At 38.7% G+C, this 18,717-nt stretch overlaps 1 protein-coding gene and 1 long non-coding RNA gene across 2 annotated transcripts in view; one reads left to right on the forward strand and one right to left on the reverse strand.

Annotated features, from left to right (window-relative positions):
* LOC131573722 (coatomer subunit gamma-2-like) overlaps nucleotides 1-10,006 on the reverse strand; it is a 33,043-nt gene extending 23,037 nt beyond the window's left edge. The window contains exons 1-10 of the mRNA XM_058827932.1: nucleotides 9,907-10,006; nucleotides 9,024-9,076; nucleotides 8,471-8,551; nucleotides 8,149-8,220; nucleotides 6,671-6,750; nucleotides 6,007-6,082; nucleotides 5,054-5,146; nucleotides 4,391-4,477; nucleotides 3,201-3,358; nucleotides 480-613 (exon numbers count right to left, since the gene is read on the reverse strand). Of these exons, the coding sequence (XP_058683915.1) occupies nucleotides 480-613; nucleotides 3,201-3,358; nucleotides 4,391-4,477; nucleotides 5,054-5,146; nucleotides 6,007-6,082; nucleotides 6,671-6,750; nucleotides 8,149-8,220; nucleotides 8,471-8,551; nucleotides 9,024-9,076; nucleotides 9,907-9,943 (871 nt within the window). The 5' untranslated portion in view covers nucleotides 9,944-10,006. The remainder of the gene's footprint in view (nucleotides 1-479; nucleotides 614-3,200; nucleotides 3,359-4,390; nucleotides 4,478-5,053; nucleotides 5,147-6,006; nucleotides 6,083-6,670; nucleotides 6,751-8,148; nucleotides 8,221-8,470; nucleotides 8,552-9,023; nucleotides 9,077-9,906) is intronic.
* A 181-nt stretch (nucleotides 10,007-10,187) lies between these two features.
* On the forward strand, nucleotides 10,188-15,541 carry LOC131573728 (uncharacterized). The gene is made up of 3 exons (XR_009276234.1): nucleotides 10,188-10,329; nucleotides 11,378-11,581; nucleotides 14,638-15,541. It is a non-coding gene; the product is annotated as an uncharacterized LOC131573728 (long non-coding RNA).
* Nucleotides 15,542-18,717: the final 3,176 nt, after the last annotated feature.

Raw genomic sequence — 18,717 nt, forward strand, 5'->3', positions numbered from 1 at the left:
CACTTTTTAATCCCACTTTTTTGGGTTTTATACAGTTGGCTCTACATTCCAGCTCTATATTCCAACTGGAGGAGAGATTTTCCAGAGGAAATGTGGTTGTTCCATCCCTGGAAATGTCCAAGGAGAGGTTGGAGAAGGCTTTGGAGCAGCCTGGGATAGTGGGAGATGTCCCTGCCCACGGCAGGGGGTGGCACTGGATGGGCTTGAAGGTCTTTTCCAACCATTCCATGATTCCCTCCCATCCCAAATTCCTGCAGCTGGATAAAAACAAACATCACCTTGTACCACCTCTGCTTCCATTTATCAAAACCTCTGGATGGAAAAGGGATCTCATCCAGAAACCCTCTAACTTGGGGTTAAATGGCTTTTTAACCCCAGCTCAGCAGGAAATTCAGGCTTTGGGGATTGGAATTCTGCTGGATTTTCCCTCAATTTCTCTATTCCAGCTGTTTTCAGGGCTCCAAAGGGCAGTGACCAACCTGAGACAGCAGGTGCCAGCTCCCTGGCAGTGCAGTTTGGCAGGTGGATGATGGCAGAGGCAGCCTCATAAATCACCATCTCGTGCTTGTTCCGCAGGCAGCTCTCGATGAAGTCAAACAGGGGACTTTCATGGCTGCAAACACAGCAATCCCAGGAGTTTAGGCTGGAAAAATCCCTTTAAAATCCAGTCCAAGAGCTTTCTGGCTACAAACACAACGATCCCAAGATCTCTCAGGCTGGAAAAATCTTGTTAAGATCAAGGTCAAGACTTTTCTGACTACAAACACAACGATCCCAGGATCTTTTAGGTTGGAAAAGTCCCATTAAGATCGAGTTTAAGACTTTCATGGCTGCAAACACAACAATCCCAGGACTTTAGGCTGGAAAAATCCCTTTAAGTTCGAGTTCAAGACTTTTCTGTCTACAAACACAACGATCCCAGGATCTTCTAGGTTGGAAAAATCCCGTTAAGATCAAGGTCAAGACTTTTCTGTCTACAAACACAATGATCTCAGAATCTCTTAGGCTGGAAAATCCCGTTAAGATCAAGTTTAAGACTTTCCTGGCTACAAACACAGCAATCACAGGATCTTCTAGGTTGGAAAAATCCCTCTAAGATCCAGTCCAAGAGCTTTCTGACTACAAACACAATGATCTCAGGATCTTTTAGGTTGGAAAATCCCTTTAAGATTGAATCCAAGACTTTCCTGGCTACAAACATAATCCCAGGATCTGGAAAAAGCCTTTAAAATGCAGTCCAAGACTTTTCTGACTACAAATACAACGATCCCAGGATCTTTTAGGTTGGAAAAAGCCTTTAAGATCAAGACTTTCATGGCTGCAAACACAACAATCCCAGGATTTTAGGCTGGAAAAATCCTCTTAAGTTCAAGTCTAAGACAGCCACGGCTACAAATACAACAAACCCAGGATCTTTTAGGCTGGAAAAATCCCATTAAGATTGAGTTTAAGACTTTCCTGGCTACACACACAACAATCACAGCATCCTTTAGGTTGGAAAAAGCCTTTAAGATCAAGTCCAAGACTTTCCTGGCTACAAACACGATCCCAGGATCTGGATAAAGCCTTTAAAATGCAGTCCAAGAGCTTTCTGACTACAAACACAACGATCCCAGGATTTCTTAGGCTGGACAATCCCCTTAAAATCAAGTTCAAGACTTTCCTGGCTATAAATACAACGATCCCAAGATCTCTCAGGCTGGAAAAATCCTGTTAAGATCAAGGTCAAGACTTTCCTGGCTACAAACACAACGATCCCAGGATCTTTTAGGTTGGAAAAATCCCATTAAGATCGAGTTTAAAACTTTCATGGCTGCAAACACAACAATCCCAGGATTTTAGGCTGGAAAAATCCCTTTAAGATCGAGTCTAAGACTTTTCTGACTACAAACACAATGATCTCAGTATCTCTTAGGTCAGAAAAATCCCATTAAGATCGAGTTTAAGACTTTTCTGGCTACAAACACAACAATCCCAAGATCTCTTAGGCTGGAAAAATCCCGTTAAGATCAAGTTCAAGACTTTCCTGGCTACACACACAACAATCCCAGGATCTTCTAGACTGGAAAAATCCCTCTAAGATCCAGTCCAAGACTTTCATGGCTACAAACACAGCAATCACAGGATCTCTTAGGCTGGAAAAATCCCTTAAAATCAAGTTCAAGACTTTTCTGACTACAAACACAATGATCCCAGGATCTTTTAGGTTGGAAAAAGCCTTTAAGATCAAGACTTTCATGACTGCAGACACAACAATCCCAGGATTTTAGGATGGAAAAATCCCTTTAAGATCCAGTCCAAGACTTTCCTGGCTACAGACACGATCCCAGGATCTGGATAAAGCCTTTAAAATGCAGTCCAAGAGCTTTCTGACTACAAACACAACGATCCCAGGACTTTAGGCTGGAAAATCCCCTTAAAATCAAGTTCAAGACTTTTCTGACTACAAACACAACGATCCCAGGATCTTTTAGGTTGGAAAAATCCCATTAAGATCGAGTTTAAAACTTTCATGGCTGCAAACACAACAATCCCAGGATTTTAGGCTGGAAAAATCCCATTAAGTTCGAGTCTAAGACAGCCATGGCTACAAACACGACAATCCCAGGATCTTTTAGGCTGGAAAAATCCCTTTAAGATCGAGTTCAAGACTTTTCTGGCTACAAACACAACAATCCCAAGATCTCTTAGGCTGGAAAAATCCCGTTAAGATCAAGTTCAAGACTTTCCTGGCTACAAACACAACAATCCCAGGATCTCTTAGGCTGGAAAAATCCCTTAAAATCAAGTTCAAGACTTTTCTGACTACAAACACAATGATCCCAGGATCTTTTAGGTTGGAAAAAGCCTTTAAAATGCAGTCCAAGACTTTCCTGGCTACAAACACAACAATCCCAGGATCTTTGAGGCTGGAAAATCCCTTTAAAATCAAGTTCAAGACTTTCCTGGCTATAAACACAACGATCCCAGGATCTTCTAAGTTGGAAAAATCCCTTTAAGATCCAGTCCAAGACCTTTCTGACTACAAACACAATGATCTCAGGATCTTTTAGGCTGCAAATCCCCTTTAAAACTGATCCCATGCATTATCCCATCCCTACAGTTGTGTCTCTGTGGAGATTTCCACCAAAAAAACCCGCTGCCATTTCCAAACCTTAATTAATTCCTTTGATTTCAATCCTGCCTCTTTCAATCCTTACCCCTCCTCGGACTCCTTGAGGAGTTTGCTGGCAATCCTGATCAGCATGCAGTAGGCAAATTGGGATTTCAGGCCGGATTTGGTGAATTTGTTCAGCATCTTGGAGACGGCCAGGCGGTCGTTTTTCCTAAGGTGATAGAGCAGCCCCAAAGCATGATACTATGGGATGGGAAACAGAGGGGCAGGCACTGAGTACAGCTGCAAAATCCACATGAAAACATCAAAAGAGGGGTAATTATTGCAGAAATGGGTAATTATTGCTGTTTCCTGGCAGAAATACCTTCTAACCTCAACTGAGCTGAGTTTCCTGACAAGTTGCAAAGACCTGCAACGTTTCCTTGCCCTCTCTGTCCGCTCTCAACTATTCCTGAAGATCCAAAGAGCCACAAATTAATTGATTTCCTTTAATTCAATTAAATATCATCACTTCAAAGGTTTCAGCTTTGCACAGTAATTTCTAATTCCAGCATTTTTAATGAACTCCACACCCAGGATATCCCAAGGCCCTGAAATGACAGCTGACCTCACAAAAATCCTTCAGGCCTTTTTTTTTTTGTTGGAAGCACAAAGAAATGTTTTTAGCTCCTTGCCAAGTTATTTTGTTTTTCTTTTCCCCCCATAAAACTGATTAAAAAAAAAATAAAACTGATAAAACTGATTTCCTGCAAGGCTTAATGAACAAAGCTGATTTTTTACAGAATATTTCTGATCACCAGCCTGCAACAGACAGAATAATTCCATCTTCTGAACAGACAGAATAATTCCATTTCCATAAATGTCTGCAACAGCTGTGCAAAAATTTTGCTCTTGTGGAGATCTTAATGATATTTGGGTTCACCTTTTGCATCTGGTAAATTTTCTGCCCTCGTTGGGAGGCAGTGAGAGAATTTCCCAAGATTTTTCAGCACTCTGATTCAAATCCCTTCTGCAACAACCACCGTGGGATGGGCAGCAGCATCCCAACCACCAAAAATTTACCAGGAAAAAGGGAAGAGAACTCCAAACTCAGCTCTTAATTAAGAAACTTGTGCTGGCATCATGGAAAAATTCATTAATTTTTTTTGAAAAAATGCCCACAAATCACAATTTTTGCTTTTAAAAGATTACACAAAATAAGATTTTTTTTTTCTTAAGGATTCCCAGAATTCCACTAAGCCCCACCAGAGTTTTTAGGGACAGCCTCAAACACACCTGTACCATGATGTTGTCGCTGGAAGCTGCTTCCTGAGCTTCATTAATCCACCTTTTGACCACATCATAACTGATTTTCATCATGTGCTGTAAAATAAATTGAGATTGGGGACAAGCTCACAGCAGTTTCCCAGCCACTCTTTATCCCACACCCCTAAAAATTATGCATTCCCTTCTGTCTTGGTCTCAAATTACCACTCTCCCCTTCCATTAATAAAAATATTAATTAATGAGATCTTTCCCAGCCTTTTCTCCTAAAAAAGGGAGGGGAAATCAGAGTGGATTCCTTCATCTGGCCCTCCTGGAGTCTCTGAGCAGAAATAATCCTGGTTTCATTTATCCCCAGATAAATTCATGTTTTACACTGACTGCAGAAATAGGAGCATTTTGCACTAGGCTGCACTAAAAAATTTGCACTAGAAATTATTATGATTTATGTACTCAAATGTTAAGAAAGGAATTTGAGGAGAGAAAGGAAAATCTGGGTTTTTTTCTTCTTTTCTGATTATTTTTTTTCCTTATATATTTTTTTTCTTATTTTCCAGTCAGACAATGAGACACCTCAGAGGAAAAAAACGAAACAAATGCAGCAGATTCACCTTCCCAGCCTGAAAAAAACCACCAGATTTACAGAAATCTGCAAAATTTACCAAATTTACCCACCAAAGAAGACACCAGTGCAGAGCTGGACACGCTGGGGACTTTGTCCACAATGGCCTGTTTCATGTACCTCTCAATGGCCTGGAGCATTGTACCCTGGGAAGGGGAAAACAGGGAAAAAGAGAAATGTGGATGAGCTGCAGGAAGAGCATAAACACAGCAGAAAGGGAAAAAAAAAAATCCACTTTTAAAGGAGCCTCTGGAAAAATCTGGAGTTTATTCTGTGAGGTAGGGCTGGTCATGGAGGGTCAGTGAGAAAATCACCAGCAAGCAGGGTAATTCCAGATCAGAAAGTGGAGCTCACAAATATTCCAGCTGCACATTCCCAGTGTTCCAGCCCCACAGAAATTCCACAGGAAATCAAGTAGAGCAATCCCTGACAGAGACTGGAGCTCCCAAATATTCCAGCTGCACATTCCCAGTGCTCCAGCCCCACAGAAATGGTACAGGACATCAAGCAGAAGAATCCCAGATAGAAACTGGAGTTCCCAAATATTCCAGCTGCACATTCCCAGTGCTCCAGTCCCACAGAAATTCCACAGGAAATCAAGCAGAGCAATCCCTGACTGAGACTGGAGCTCCCCAACATTCCAGCTGCACATTCCCAGTGCTCCAGTGCCACAGAGCTCCTGGAAATCGCACAGGGCATCGAGCAGAGCAATCCCTGACAGAGACTGGAGCTCCCAAACATTCCAGCCACACATTCCCAGAGCTCCAGCCCCACAGAACCCCACAGAAATTCCACAGGGCATCAAGCAGAGCAATCCCAGATCAAAAAGAAGCTCTCAAACATTCCAGCTGCACATTCCCAGTGCTCCATCCCCACAGAAATGGCACAGGACATCGAGCAGCCCTCCATGAATCAGCAGTTGCATGACTTCTGTAAAACCCATCCCTCAAGAGAGCAGTTTTGGGATTTGAAGGTGAGTTTTTGGATTTGATGCCTGTGTACTCACGTCAGTGATCCTGCACAGAGCTCGGATGGCTGGGCCTCGATAGACATCCTCCTTGCCTGTCATGTCTTTGGTCAAACTGAAACCATCAAAAACATCCTGTGAACGCTTGTGGAATATCCCCATGTCTCAGTCTTTATGTGACATTCACCTCTTTTAGCTGCTCTGTTATTAACATCAAAACCTGGGGAAATGCAGAGTTATAAAATGCACATAAAATTCGTGGTATTGCCTGGTTTGTTTGGCTCATTCTCTTGCTTGTTCTACAAGGAATTCTGATTTAGAAACAGGGAATAAAGTTCAGTTTGTCACATATTTCTAAAGCTGTTCAGCCATGCAACAACAGATCCAATTTTTCCTCTTGCAACAGCTGCAATGGCTATTTTTGCAGTCAAAAAAATTAAGAGTTCAGTGGGAGAATGAACTGGGCTTTGCTCTGCTTTCCTTTAATTGCTCTGACAGCAAAGTCACAGCCTAAGCGCCGACAAAACAAGAATTTAAAAAAAAAAAACCACCTTAAGATACAAGAAAACAAAGTAACAGCCATTTGATAAAGTGAATTTCCCCCCCAGAGTGGAAACAAAATAACATTTGAGAGGTGCTGGGTGTCCCAATATCCTCAGGAAACCCCAGGAGCTGCAGTCCCGGGTTCTGGAGGGTGTCCCACCTGCTGGTGACAATGATGACATCCTCGGAGATGTTGGCCATCTCTTTGATTGTGAGGTAACACATTCTTCTGAGGGTTTGCTGTGGAAATGTGCAGAAAAAGAGGAAGCTCAGAGGTAATTAAAGGTTTAAACGATAAATAAACCATAAAGATTAAATATTTCACTTTAAAAGTAAGCTTTTAAACAAAATGTATTCTTTTCAATTGGAAGTTTTAAGTGTAAAGTTACATTTGATTGCTGGATAAGAGCCAAACTCCCTGCTATCAAACAAATCAGAAGAGTAAGACATCAATATTTTTCTAAAATGATAAGAGCTAATATAAAAATCTGTGTTAATTATCAAAGAAGTGATGCAGCTCAAAAGCCTCACAGTTATCAGCTAAAAGCTTTGAAAATAACTTTATTGTAAAAAAAAAAATAGAAACAATAGAAAAATTAAAGAAAAAATAGAAATGTAGAGTGTTGACATCAAGTCTTTGAAAACAAGTAACTTTATATTTTAGGAAATATGTATTTTAAAATATATTTTTAAAAATATGTATTTACAACATATATTTTATATATTTTTAAAATATATATTTAATATAGATAAAATATTTTAAATTATATATTTAATATTTACTTTATTTTTATAATTTTTAATATTTATTAAATTTATTAATTTTCTTTTTAAGAAATTAAAAATTTATAAATAAAAATTTTATTAATTTTAATATTTATATTTTTAATATTATATATCTTATATATTTTATTTATGTTATACATCTAGTATGTTTTATACAAAATACATATTTTATAAAATATATATATATTTAAAATATATTTTAATATATAAAATATATTTTTAAAAAATACTTTTTAAAAACTCCTTTTTAAAAATGTGGATATGAGAATCATTCCCAACCCTCTGTACTTCCACGAATTTTATTACTTCTTTGAACAGCTGCACCTCCCTTGGACAGACCTCTAACAAGCAAACCATTTCTAATTAAAATTAACAAGCCCCATCACACTGCTCTGAGCTCTCACACTCCGCAGAAGAGACCACAGGGGGACTTTACACTCTGCTGAGCCCAAAGCTGAATTCCCAAATTCAATTCCCAAACCATTCCATGAGTTTTAGGGTGTTCTCATCCCTTGCCTCAATGAGATTGATCTGCAGGCAATTTTGAAGTTCTGTTTGGAATTAAGCAGATGGGTGATTTGCAAGTGGAAGCAACAACCATTAAGTGATGCTGATTTGTAAATTCAGGCTTTGTAATTATCCCCACTTTTACAGCAGTAATTAACTCAGAATCCTCCCCTAACCCACAGAATAACCACATGTTATTATTCAGCCCTTTATTTCCAAACCAGGATTTGTCTCCAGAGCTCTCCCTGTGCAAGGTTTGCCTCCCACATCCCAAAAATCCCCCGGGTTTGGCAGCTCCTGCAAGCCCAGACAGAAGCAGGGAGAGGCAAACCCTCAGTTCCTTACATCATTAGACTGAAACAATCTGGTCATGGCAAAAAAAGCTTCCGTGGCTTCCGTGGTTCCAAAGTGTTCACCCTGGAATTGGCAGAGAGGAAAAAACAGCATTATCCAGCTCCTTTTTTTTCTAATTCCCTCCCACATACCAGGAATCTTCCCTTGGATTCTTCCCTTTCCTCCTTTCCTTCCCAGGGAATCCACAATTCTAAACTTCCAGGGATGGAATTTTCCCAAGGGGTTTTTCCCCTCTGTGGAAGGAAGAGGTGGGAAACAACTTTGCCACTAAAAAAAATATCAATTCTGGATGGAGAGGAATCCTAAGAGTTACCTGGTTCAGCAGGTACAGGATCTTGGTAAGGATGTGAAGGCATCTTCGTGGGTTTATTGGGGTCTCATTGAAGAGCCGTGCCTGGAAATAGAACAGAAATTTTGCTTGAATATATCCCAATAATGATTATTTCTCTTTCAACATCAAAATTAAATTAATCTGTTTCCAGCCAAGAAAGCTTGTAATTTTTATTTATATTAAATAAGTGTCTCAGAGAATGTGTTCTTGCATCTTTCAGTTTGCAGCAATCTGAACAAAGAACTCATTTTGCCATTTGGAACAGGCAAAAATGCCTCAAAATAAAACATTTTTTTCTTCAGGAAGAGCCCCCTGAGATGCCACATATCCACATGGAAGGCAGAAGCCACATGACATCTAATCACCCTAAAAAACTCCCTCATTACCTGTAGATAAAATTAATTTATTTATGTTCCCTGTGATTTGAAATTAATTCTATGAATTTAGCCACGCACATTTCCCCACAAGCGTTCTGCAACGCTTCCTGAAGGAAAATATAATTAATTAAACAGCATTATCCTGTGATTATTCTTACCTCCTGAAGCACAGCGCTCTTCTCCAGATGCTGGAAAGGATTTGAGCCACTACCTGCGGAAAAAAAAACCTCTCAGTTGAGGAAATTAATTCCTCACACATCCCAAAAGGTCACAACGTGCAGAACAGCCCCAAAATTTTACCAAAAAACATCTCAAAACATTTCTCCATGAATAACTGATGTTGGCCATCAACAGCTTTGAATTCACTTTCTTAAGTGGTATATTCAGTTATAGAAAGAATAAATGTAAAAAAACCAAAGGAGAGGAAGAAGAAAATTGTTTGCTATTTAATTGGCCTTCACATAAAATTATTTTTTTTTTTTTTTTTTTTTTGAGGGATGAAACATGTGCACCGAGCAGAGATGGGGATAAAATCCTCTCTGGAAACCAGCTATACAAACAGGGAGAGCAAATCCTTTGGATTTGTCACCAGAAGGGAGAAATACTTTGGCAGTCAGTTCTTACAGCTGAAGAACAAATACCCTTGTATTTGTATTTTATATTTATTGAGCTGTGAGAGAAGACAGAGCGCAAAATGGAATGGGCTGGGCTGAAAGGAGATTTAAGGATCGTTCACTTCCACCTCCTGTCATGAGCAGGAACAACTTCCACTATCCCAGCGTGCTCCAACCTGGCCTTGGATATTTTCAGGTATCCAGGAGCAACCACAGCTTCTCTGGGAATTTTATTCCAGAGCCTCCCCACCTCAGCATCTCCCTCACCCTCAGCATCCCCTCAGCGCCCTCATCTCCACCCCGCGTTCACCTCAGCACCCCCCTCACCTGAACCGCTGCTGTCACCCCAGCAGCCTTCAGCCTCCTCCTCCTCCTCAGCCCCCTCCTCGTCCCAGCTGCCCTCCCTTCACCCCCAGCCCCCCCGTACCGGACTCCTCGTCCTTTTTATCGAACTTCTTGATCATGGCGGCCCCGCTCCCGCTCCCTCAGAGCGCCGCCGCCTCAGCCGCCCCGCCGGAAGCCCCGCCCCCCGTCCCGCTCTCTGCCATCTGATTGGGCAGCGGCTCTGTCAATCAACCCCGGCGCTTTCCGCCTCGCCAAGCCACGCCCCCACCCGCGCGCTGAAGGGGCGGGGCCATAATGAGGGCGAATCTTAAAGGAGCCGCGTCATTATTTCGTGAGGGGAGCGGGGCTCCGTTGTGAGACAGAGAGATAAATAAATAGATTAATAAACAATTTGAGCTTCTGGAGAAGAAACGGGAACTCGTGTGGAGTTCACATGGAATTTACGTGGAATTCACATGGAATTGGTGTGACAATCCAACCCTCTGAGGCCTTTGGCAAAGGCTGGGTAAGTCACGAGTAACTCGAATGTAACTCTTATGTAACTCACATTTAAATCCCGTGACAGACCAACCACTGAGCTCCTTGGTAATAAAGTAAATTAATTCCCGCGTAACTCACATATTAACAAGTTAACAGAGTTTAAGGCAAACCAAGCATTGAGCCGAGTTGCAAAAAATAAAAGGATTTCCATTAATCTCTCAAGAAACTCCCGTGTAAATCCCAAATAATTCCCTCGTAATTCTCAGGTAAATCATGTGTAACTCACACATAACTCTCATAACACACAAACCATTAGAGCCCCTTGGCAAAAAAAAAAAATGCCTCAAGTTATGCCAGGCAAGGTTTAGTTTGGATATTGGGAAAATTCCTGGAAAGATTTATCCAGGAGTCCCCATTCCCAGAGGGATTTAACACCTTGTGGATGTGGCCTTGGCAATGTGAAAAACGAGGTTCACATATTTTTTTTTTTTTAGAATTTTAAAAGTTTAATAGAAAGACAATTAGGAGATAAAAATAAAGTAAAATATACAGATCCGGCCTGGTGTCTCTGCATTTGCCTTACTAACAAAGGATTGTCCCTTAAAAACAGAACCTTATTACATATCCATAAATTCTCATACATATTCAGGCATTCTTTTTAAGTTTTTGATGTTCCTTTGTTTAGTTTTTACCTTTCCCCTTTCCCAATAGATCAATCTTCTTTGTGCCACTGGGTTTTAGATCCTCTGATAATGGGTGAAATAAATCCTTCTCTTGGAGATCTTGGAGGAAAAGATAATTTTAAGAATGCAGGGGGGTCTCTGACTGTCTTTTCAGTCTCTGGGTTATATAAACATTATAAAATGATATAAAATTGTGCTTTAATATCATGTTATAGCCTAACATATATGTGTATTATACCACTATTTCTAAGTTTCATCAATAACAAAAATAAACTATATTAATACAACAAGTTTTCTAACCTTATACATATAAAATTCATTATAATATTTACAAAAAGCCAATAATATAGTATGATTCTGAATGGAATAAACTGGAATTCAAATCCATAGGAACAGCTCTGCCCTTGGAGGAGCCGGTGCTGCTTTCACTGAGCAGGTTGGGAATGCTGGAATTCTCCTCCTCATCCTGCAAGGAAAATCATTTCATGCTTTTCTGTGAAAGAAAACAGGCAATTCCTCAGGATAAAAACTGGATCCAAGCCTGTATCCTGCTAATTCCAGCAGCAGTGACCTTGAGGAGGCTGGAGCACAAAGGTATAATCTGAATTTTCTATCCAAAGTTGGATTTTTCACGGTATTTTTGGAATCTGATGATGAAAAACTGCTTAATTCCATCCCATTTTCCTCACTTCTCCTGGTTCTAATCCACGATCTGGACAGTTACAAAAACTCCTGGGGTAATTAACAATTTTTTAATTAATTTAGTTTTTAGTTTAATTTTTAAACTTAATCCTGGTTCCTTCCTGTGCTGCTGAGCCAGGTTTAACAGCCCAGACAATAATTTTGGGCAGGACACCAAGAGCAGAGTGATTTTTTCTGGCACGTCCTGTTTGAGTGGGAACTCATCCAACTCCTGACAAAATGACTTTTTTCCTGAATAATCTCCTAGGAAATAAATTAAGATAAACTCATTGGTTTCCAGTGAAATAACTGGAGTCATGAATGAGTTCATTCAGTGGCTCTTCCCCTTGAACTGAGGAAAAAAAATCAACCTAAAAAAGCTTAAAAAATAAAAAACCTAAAAAATAAAACCTAAAAAAACCCTAAAAATATTAACCTAAATAAATAAATTTATTAAATAAATAAAATATTAACATAAATAAATAAATAAAATTAATAAAATAGCAACTTAACATATATTAACAAAAATAAATAGATCTATTAAATCTAAAATCCTAAATAAATCAATTTATTAAATAAATAAAATAAATAGCAACTTAAAAATATTAACTTAAATAAATAAATAAATTTATTAAATAAATAAAATATCAACCTAAAACTATTAACCTAAATAAATCAATTTATTAAATAAATAAAATATTAACCCAAATAAATATCAACCTAAAATATTAACCTAAATAAATGAATAAATAAATAAAATAAAATATCAACCTAAAAAAATAAATAAATTTATTAAATAAATAAAATATCAACCTAAAAATATTAACATAAATAAATAAATCTATTAAATCTAAAATCCTAAATAAATCAATTTATTAAATAAAGAAAATATGAACCTAAAAATATTAATCAAAGTAAGTAAATAAATAAATTTATTTAATAAATAAAATATCAACCTAAAAAATATTAACCTAAATAGATAAATTTATTAAATCAATAAAAATCTACCTAAAATATTAACCTAAATAAATAAATAAATAAAATACATAAAATATCAACCTAAAAACATTAAATTAAATTAAATTATTTATTAAATAAATTAATTCATTAACTATCAAGCAAAAAAATATTAACATGATTATTTCAAGTTTTTATTTTCCCTTTCCCATTTCTTTCAGCATTTTTGGAGCCCCCAGAGAATCATTTCGCATTCCACTGGGGGACGGGAATAAAAGATTGGCAGCGCTGTGAGGATCTCAGGTATGACTTTATGGAATGGGATTGAGGAATTTCCATCTAAAATCTGCTTTTCCCTTGTTTTTTCCAAGTGGGAATTCTTTGCTGGATTCCAAATCCGAGTGACAGGGAAATTCAGAGAAAACTGATTTTTTTTTCCCCCAGGAAAATTTGAATTGATTTGTCTGAATTCCCTGATCTCACCCTTGTTTCTATGGAATTGTGGATTTGTGCCTCCTCTGGGGAAAAATTCCAATGTTTTTTTCTTGGAGCAGAGGGTTGTAAGGAAAGGATTTTGTTTTACTTCCCAAACACCACCAGTGAATGAGTTTCTGAAACAAGGGAGGTACAGGATGGGTTTATTTCCCAAAATAAAATGGGATATCTGATATCTCATATATACAATGCAATATATATTATCTGTTCTCTAAAATATATTACATATAATATTGTGTATGTGTTATATAATATATACTACATATATTTTACATAATATATGTAAATATATATAAAAATATTTTTTATTTTATATATTTTATATATATTTATATAAAATAATATAAATATATAAATATAGATAAATATAATATAATATAATATATAAAATATATATCCATATAATACATATATTTTATATATATAAAATATAAATAGATTTTATTTAGATATGATTATTGTACATATATGCATTACATATTACATATTACATATTATATACACTTAATATATAACATATAATATATACTTATGTATTATTATATTATGTGTATATATTATATATTGTATTTTGTATATTATATGTCATATGTTATATGATGTTATATATTATATTATATTATATTATATTATATTATATTATATTATATTATATTATATTATATTATATTATATTATATTATATTATATTATATTATATTATATTATATTATTTCTACTCTATTATATTTATGTATTATATATCACAATATTTTACATGTTATGTTTATCATATATCATAGATAATAAATGATATTTTATTGTATAGTATTATATATTAAATATATTATAAACCATGTATAACACATATAAATTATATATCATTATATGTATAATATAACATAAGTTATAATGTAATATTATATTTACTATAATTATTATATTTATAGAAAATTGATATATTATAATATACATATATTATTTATATATTATAATATAGTATATACTATTATTATAATTATAATATAATGATATAATTATTATATATAATTATTATAATTACTATGATAATTATAATATTATATATTATAATATATATTATATATATATAAATTATATATAATTATATATATAATATAACATGTTATAATGCAATATTATGTTTACTATAATTATTATATTTATAGATAATCATATAATTATCTATACTATTATAATATATAATAATTATATATTGTTTTAGATATTTATATATTATTTTAAATTACAATAATAATTATTATATTATATTTTATTATATTCTTATATACATTTATATATAATATAAAAAATAATTATATATATTATATAACATATTCTATATAATATTATATATTTAATATACTGTACAGTATATTATCAATTATTTTAATGCATATATACATTAAATGTTATATATTACATGTTATATGTCTTATATATTACATTACATTATATAATATTACATGAGACCATTTTAATAAACCCTGGGGTAACTTTTTATCTCTGGACCCACTCAGGAGCTGCAGTTTCTCCTGGAATTCTGATTTCCTTCTCATCTCCTGTGGTTGAAGTTGTCCCATCCTGAAGGTGAGGTTGTGCTGTCCCCTCTGCTGAACAGCTTTTAATAAAAAATTATTCATTTATTAATTAACTCCTCTCTCCACTGAGGTTACCCCATCCTTACTCACATCCTACTACACCCCCAAAAACACAGTGGAGACAGAACCACCTAAAAAACCCCAATTTTGGAGCTCAAATCTCTTTTTAGCACCTCCCCAACCCCCAGGAGCCCTCAGGAAAAGCCTTGCAGCACCATCAGGATGTTTATTCCCAGGATTTATCCTCCCAGGGTGAAGAGGGAACAACAACCATCCCACAGGAACAGGCTGTGGGTGCTTCCCACTCTTCCTCTCACTTCCAGAGGTTAAAAACTATTCCTGCCACATTCCCAGCTCTGCCTTTTCCACCTAAAACTTGAGCTTTTATAATCTCAGGTGCCTGCAGGAAAAGAAACAGCTCCAAAACAAATCCCAAACAAGATTTTCCAGCAGTTTTTCTTCCTCTTTATTTATTTATTATTTCCTTCAAGTGCTGGTAGAGGTCAGGGACAACACCACAGCAACAATTCCAAGGGGAATATTTGGGTTTTTTACCATTTTTCCCAGGTTTATATTCAGGATTCCCAACCTATCATAGTTCACAGCTGTTGACAGCAGAGCCAAGTGGAATCTGACAATTATCAACTTTAAACTTTAAAAAGGAAAGGGGTTTCCCCACCTGGCTGGAATTTGTTTTTAGAAGGGAAAAATAAACAAACCCCACGTGATGAATATTTATTCATTCCTAGAAAGTGAGGGTGGAAAATACCATACAAATCTTCCCTCTTCTTTCTCACCTTCAGAAAATACAAAAAGGTTTGAGCAGAATTCATTTGGCTTCAGGAAAAACCCTCTGAGAATGTTATTTGCAGGGAAAAGTGGATGTGGCCAAGCCTCCAGCTGGAATTTTCACATTTTGTATTTTGTCAGTGCTCTTCCTTCCTTGAATCATTGAATTGTGACCAAAATCTGCTCATTCTCAAAATCAGCCTCACATCTGAGAACTGGAAGTTCCCAAATCACAAGTTGAGACCTAAAGCAACCCCGTGGCCGAAAAACCCCGTGTGGTTTCACGGGTGCTTTCCTCTCCCACGGAAAAGGAGCTGAAGTTCCAAAAAAATTCCCCTGGAGATCCCCTGAGCTGAGCTGAGCTGAGCCCACCCTGCCACTCCTCTGGCTGGAAGATCTCACTTCCAGCACTCCAGCATGGAGATGTTTCCCTTGGAAAGCTCTGGAAAGGCTGGAATCTCTCCAGCCTGAGGCTGTGAATGCTGGTTCCCACAGCCAGGATGTTCTGTTGGGCAGCGAAAACCTCTTGTTTTTACCAACTCTGCCAAATTCCAGCCAAATTAGGGAATTTTGGCAGCAACTTCAGCTTTTATGAGAATGACCTTGACTGCAACCTCCTCCTCCTCCTTCTCCTCCTTCCCCTCCTCCTCCTCCTCCTCCTCCTCCTCCTCCTCCTTCTCCTTCTCCTTCTCCTCCCTCTCCTCCTCCTCCTCCCTCTCCTCTTCTTTTTCCTCCTCCTCCTCCAGAGCCTCAAAATTTTCCTAATTCTCATAACACAAAATGTTACCACTGGAATTTTTTCCTTTCTCCATCCCTTTTAATTTCCAGGGCAATGTTTTGACTTTTCCAGGTGTCTCCAAGCGCAATTGGCAGCGCTGCTTTGGGACAGAATCCAGGCCCAGCAACTGCTTCTTGCTGGATTAATAGTTGCTAATTAAAATGAAAGCAATTAACTTGATGGGAAATCATCTCAGACTGCCAACCTGAGCTTCACAAATCTTTTCTTGCAACCATTTTACCACATTCCCAAATAATCCCAGGAGGATCAACTCACATCCCGAGCTGGTTTTATGTACTCGGTGCAGGAACCTGGGAGAACTGATAAGAAATGAAGTAATTCCTGATTAAATCCTCAAAGGAAAACAAAATCTGGTTCATTACTGGGATTTTGGGTCATTCTGCTCCTTGAGGCAGAGTTTTGATTTCTGTTTGCTGGAAAATTAATTCAAAGGAATATTTTTGTCCATCCTCATCCCTGATGAAACAAGGAGTTTGTCTCCCTTTGGACACTGGATTGATCTTTAATCCTGACTTAAAACCCAGCTTTTCCTACCTAAAAATCTCCAGTTCAAGAGTCACAGCCACCAACACAACCCTTCCATGAGCTACATCCCAGGAAAAACCTGGAATTCCTCAACCACTTGTGGTGGTGCATCCCCCCAGCTTCTCCTTCCTTGGAGCTGCTCTGGGGCCTCAGGAATTCCCACCTGGATGGGGAAGGAACTTGAGCGTGGAAAAATTGGGAGAAATTTTCCATACCAAGGCTCCCGGTTTCCTGAGCAAGGTGAGGAACGAGGGATGATCCCTTATTCCCTGAAGGCCTTGGAATTTCACTGCTTGGAATCAGCCCAAGTGGAAAATTACCATTGTTAGCAGAGCTTTGAAAAAAAAACAAACCCTCCAGTAATTCCCAGTTTGGGTTGTGGCCAGGGTAGAAACTTCCTGATGATTTACGGGAAATCATGGAATTACAGAATGACTTGGAAAGGATCTCAGGGATCACCCAGTGCCACGGACACCTCCCACCATCCCAGGCTGCTCCAGCCTGGCCTTGGATATTCCAGGGATCCAGGGGTTGCTCTGGGAATTCCAGCCCAGCCAGGAATTCCTTCCCAAATCCCATCCCTGCCCTCTGGCAGTGAGATCCATTCCCTGTGTCCTGTCCCTCCAGGCCTTTCCCAAATTCCAGCTCTCCTGGAGCCCCTCCAGGCCCTGGAATGTGCTGGAAGCTCTCCCTGGATCCTTCCCTTCTCCAGGAGAACATTCCCAGCTCTCCCAGCCTGGCTCCAGAGCCTGACATTGGATCCATCTCCTCTCCAAGGAATTGATGCACCCAGGGCCTTCCCTTGCAATCTCAGGAAGCCACCAAGGCTCTCCCTTCCCTTTCCCTCTCTTTCCCATCCCCATTTCCCAGAAAAATCCCTCGGGATGGATTCGGAGCCTCCCAAATCCCAGAATCCCGGAATGCTTTGGGATGGGATCCAGGGACCTTCAATCCCATCCCATTCCAATCCCACCATCCCAGGCTGCTCCAACCCTTCCTTGGCCATTCCTGGGATCCAGGGGCAGCCACAGCTGCTCTGGGAATTCCCAAAATCCCACCCCAATCTCCCCTTTTCCAATCTGGAGCCATTCCCTGGCTCCTGCCCCTCCAGGCCTTTCCCAAATTCCAGCTCTCCTGGATCCCCTTTATCTCCTGGAATGTGCTGGAAGCTCTCCCTGGATCCTTCCCTTCTCTAGGTGAGCACCTGGAGGACAAAGCCTGGTCCTGGATGGATGGGATATGGGGAAGGAATTCCCAGCTGGAATTCCTGAGGTGTCCATGCCATCCTTGGAATTCCCAGAGTAGCCCCTGGATCCCTGGAAGTGTCCAAGGAAAGGTTGGTTGGGCTTGGAGCACCCCGAGATGGTGGAAGATGTCCCTGCCCATTGCAGAGGGATGGAAAAAGATGATTTTAAGATCCCTTCCCACCCAAACCTTTCCATAATTCCATGAAATTTATATCAAAACCTGCTTTTGCCAATCCCATCGATAACAGTGGTGCCAACCCAACCCCAAAATTGCTCCTCAGATGTTCAAAGCCCTGAAATATGAACTCGGATGTGGGGTGGTGAATTCCTTTGGAAATCCAGATGTTCAGCCCTTGGATTTCTCCCTGCCCCGAGGGAGGGATGATTTAGGATCCTTGTCCTGGTGCTGCACCTCGGGGAGTGCACAAAGACCTCCCTGACACAGGGACCAGGCAAGGATTGGTGGGATGATCCCACAAATCATCCTGTCAGGGAAAATTCCCTGTCTGACCATCCTGGAGCTGCTCTGGAATTCACAATTCCTGAGCTGGGAATGAACCCAGCTCCACCCCACACCCACAGGGTCAGAGCAGCTTTCCTCACTCCAGGTTTCCCCTCAGACATCTCAATCCTTCAAAT

Source organism: Poecile atricapillus, chromosome Z (assembly GCF_030490865.1).
Source record: "Poecile atricapillus isolate bPoeAtr1 chromosome Z, bPoeAtr1.hap1, whole genome shotgun sequence".
Classification (NCBI taxonomy): domain Eukaryota; kingdom Metazoa; phylum Chordata; class Aves; order Passeriformes; family Paridae; genus Poecile; species Poecile atricapillus.